Here is a 3,570-nt window from a genome sequence, read left to right as displayed (position 1 = left end):
AGACGGAATGGAATGTTAGCAGATTATTTATAGTTATAAGAATTTTCTATAATGACATCAGATACTGATTTTAGCGTAGTGCCTAAATTTTTAATCATAATCTTAAACTTTTCTTTTTATTTGTTAATATTTGTCCTTGTGAGCTGTGAATTGTGTTATACTATTTGTGGCTTGAACGAGTCCGCTGTTTTATTTGATTTATTTTGTTGTGTTGTGTTTTATGATGGGCGTAAAGCCGTATAAACATCCTGTCTGTGCACACTGTGAGGAATTTCCTCTCCACTCCTGATCAATTTCTATTTTGATTTTTTCTTCAAAAACTGATTGGAAATTAGGAGACTGTATTTAAGGTTAGAAAAAATGAGGAAATGAGAGAAACTGCAATTGACATATTTGCTTATAACTATTTGAGCCTGTTGGAAGTTGGAATCCATCAACATCTGAGAAATACAATGGAGAGGAAGTCTGCATAAAATGGAGACCTACCAAAGACATTCAAAATCTGGATGTTGTTCACTGCTGACTTAGTTTGAAGATCAACAACTGAAAAAGGGTCTTGGCTGACTTCTCCCATCTTAATATCTGTTTATGGATAGGTACGTCCCTTGTCTTTGTGTAATGAACCCTGCCAGCCTGGCAATCAGAAGAAAAGGAAGGAAGAGGAGAAGTTTTGTTGCTATGATTGTGTGTCATGCTCAAAAGGGAAGTTTGCCAACCAGACAGGTAGGTAATGTGCTACTCCAACCCTTTTGTCAAAGAGGCCAAATAAAATAATTAGGTTAGCTGAGGAAATTTAAAAGTGACTGGTTTTCATTGTGAATTTGGGAGTACTTGGCTAGTCATTGGTCTCGATCACACAACCCTCCTTGATACAGCATGCAGACATTTCTCTGCTGCCTTCCAGGTTGTTCTCAGTCCTGCATATATTTACTCAGAAGTAAGACACAAAGGGTGATAATAATAATAATAATAATAATAATAATAATAATAATAATAATAATAAATATATTATTGATACCCCGCCCATCTGCCTGGGTTTCCCAGCCACCCTGGACGGCTTCCAATGGAATATTAAAATGCAATAATCAAGCCAAACTTACTTCTTAACCTCTGTAAATACAATTAATAAAAAGGTAAGAATAGCAAAAGTTGGATAACACTAGAGGATTCTTTGGTCCAGCATTCTCTTCACACTGGGGCAAATAAGATGTTCATGGAAAGTTCAAAAGGCATTGGAGTCTGTCTTCATATGCAGGGAAATTCCCTATCTCACTGAGGGTTTGAGACCCATTGGTTACCCTCACCTGGTTGAGAGGGACAGTTGAAGAAGTTTTCTGCAGTGTGACTGCTTTTGAGAGCCACAGGTGACAGTTGAGCATAGGATGGGGAACAAAGGTGGACCAACCGTCCCAGCAGGAGCACCAACTAACCCTCCCCTAACATCTATTACACTTCAAGATGCATATGAAGACATCATTAAAATATCCTTGATTCCCATTCAGCAGACAGTGGAAAATGTTTATACACCAATGTGAATAGGCACTGAAATCAGACTTATTTTTCTTTTCTAGATATGGTTGCTTGTTTCCAATGCCCAGAAGATCAGTATCCAGGAGATGAGAAAACTCAATGCATGCCCAAAACTCTCGTTTTCCTATCTTACCAGAAACCCTTAGGGATTATTTTCACTTCAGCTGCTGTTTCTTTTTCCCTGATCACAGCTTTGGTGCTAGGAACTTTTATTAAGCACAGAGATACCCCCATTGTGAAAGCCAACAACCGGGACCTCACCTACACTCTCCTCATCTCTCTTATGCTCTGCTTCCTCTCATCTTTGCTGTTCTTGGGCAAACCTGGGAAAGTGACCTGCCTTCTTCGCCAACCATCCTTTGGCATTGTCTTCTCAGTGGCTGTTTCTTGCGTGCTGGCAAAAACCACCATTGTTTCTCTAGCATTCATGGCCACAAAGCCTGGATCCAGAATGAAGAAATGGGTGGGGGGAAACCTGTCCAACTCTATTGTCCTTTCCTGTTCCCTTATTCAAGTCATTATTTGCACCACGTGGTTGGCAACTTCTCCCCCCTCTCCTGATTTAGACATGCACTCAGGAACAGACGAAATCATTCTACAGTGTAATGAAGGGTCCAATGCCATGTTCTACTGTGTCCTTGTCTACATGGGACTCTTGGCAATCATCAGTTTCTTTGTTGCATTTCTCGCCCGGAAATTACCGGATAGTTTTAATGAAGCCAAGTTCATTACATTTAGCATGTTGCTCTTTTGCAGCGTGTGGGTCACCTTTGTGCCAACCTACCTGAGCACCAAAGGGAAAGACATGGTGACTGTGGAGATCTTTTCCATCCTGGCTTCCAGCGCTGGGTTATTAGGCTGTATCTTCTCTCCTAAATGCTACATCATTGTTTTGAAGCCTGAGTTGAACAGCAGGGAGCAAATGTTAAGGAAGAAAATTTAAACATGATTAATATTATTTGCATTAGAGATTAAAACATGACGCACTATGGTTAGCGGAAAGTTTGGGAAACACCACAAACCAGAAAACTGGATCCTAAGTGTGAATCCTTTAGTGCCTTGTTGCCTGATCGTGCTTGTTTCCAGGCCACCTTCCATGTTGTGTCCATGCCTATCTTTGTTCTTTCTGTTTCAAATGCAGATGAGGAGTATGAAGTGGCATTGGCCAGGAAAAGAAGTTTCCCTTTGCTTGCTCCCCATTGTTTGCCTCTTATTCTTCCTGCTTGCTAAATGAATCCTTGTGTATATTGGCCTCCACTTATATTTTGATCACTGAATTGTAATGGTTTTTGAAAATGAAATATATTAAAATATCACTATTAAACATGAAGGAGAATCAAGTATGCTTTGAGACTGAATTATTTCGCAGGTCTTCAGTGACGTTTCATAAGAATTTATAATTTATGGGGGCTTTTTTCTTGTTTGCTCTCTTTTAACTTCTGGATTGTGTATTATCTATGAAAGGATATATATTTAATACATCATACAGATATATCATTACTTGCCTTTTCTTTCACAATCACATCTATACATCCAGCACTTGATCACAACTTCTATTATGCGAACATTTATTTCACCATTGGTAATCTTCATTAATATCTTGAGGCTCTCAGTCTGCAGAAGGGGAAAGCCTTTCCAATTTCTTCCCATCCCAGTTGTCATTCTCACAAAATGATAGTAAGCTTTTAATAATAATTAATAATAATAATAATTAATAAATTTATTATTCATACCCCGCCCATCTGGCTGGGTTTCCCCAGCCACTCTGGGCGGCTTCCAACAGAAAAATGAAATGAAATAATCAATTAAACATTAAAAGCCTCCCTAAACAGGGCTGCCTTCAGATGTATTCTAAAAATCTGGTAGCTCTTTTTCTCTTTGACATCTGATAGGAGGGCGTTCCACAGGGCGGGCGCCACCACCAAGAAGGCCCTCTGCCTGGTTCCCTGCAACTTGGCTCCTTGCAATGAGGGAACCGCCAGAAGGCCCTCGGTCCTGGACCTCAGTGTCTGGGCAGAACAGTGGGGGTGGAGATGCTCC

The 3,570-nt window shown here is 40.0% G+C and overlaps 1 protein-coding gene across 1 annotated transcript; it reads left to right on the top strand.

Annotated features, from left to right (window-relative positions):
- Positions 1-1,573: 1,573 nt before the first annotated feature.
- Positions 1,574-2,742, top strand: LOC132593009 (vomeronasal type-2 receptor 26-like). The gene has a single exon (XM_060281365.1). It carries the CDS (start codon positions 1,574-1,576, stop codon positions 2,471-2,473), a length of 900 nt encoding a protein of 299 aa, XP_060137348.1. The 3' UTR covers positions 2,474-2,742.
- The last annotated feature ends 828 nt before the right edge of the window (positions 2,743-3,570 follow it).

Source organism: Zootoca vivipara, chromosome 13, assembly GCF_963506605.1.
Source record: "Zootoca vivipara chromosome 13, rZooViv1.1, whole genome shotgun sequence".
Lineage (NCBI taxonomy): Eukaryota > Metazoa > Chordata > Lepidosauria > Squamata > Lacertidae > Zootoca > Zootoca vivipara.
Note: the sequence above shows the minus strand (reverse complement) of the source record. Positions and strands in the feature narration are given on the sequence as shown.

Bases quoted from the DNA above. Each gene is read 5' to 3' on its own strand.
- LOC132593009 (XM_060281365.1), top strand. From the start codon at position 1,574: ATGGTTGCTTGTTTCCAATGCCCAGAAGATCAGTATCCAGGAGATGAG.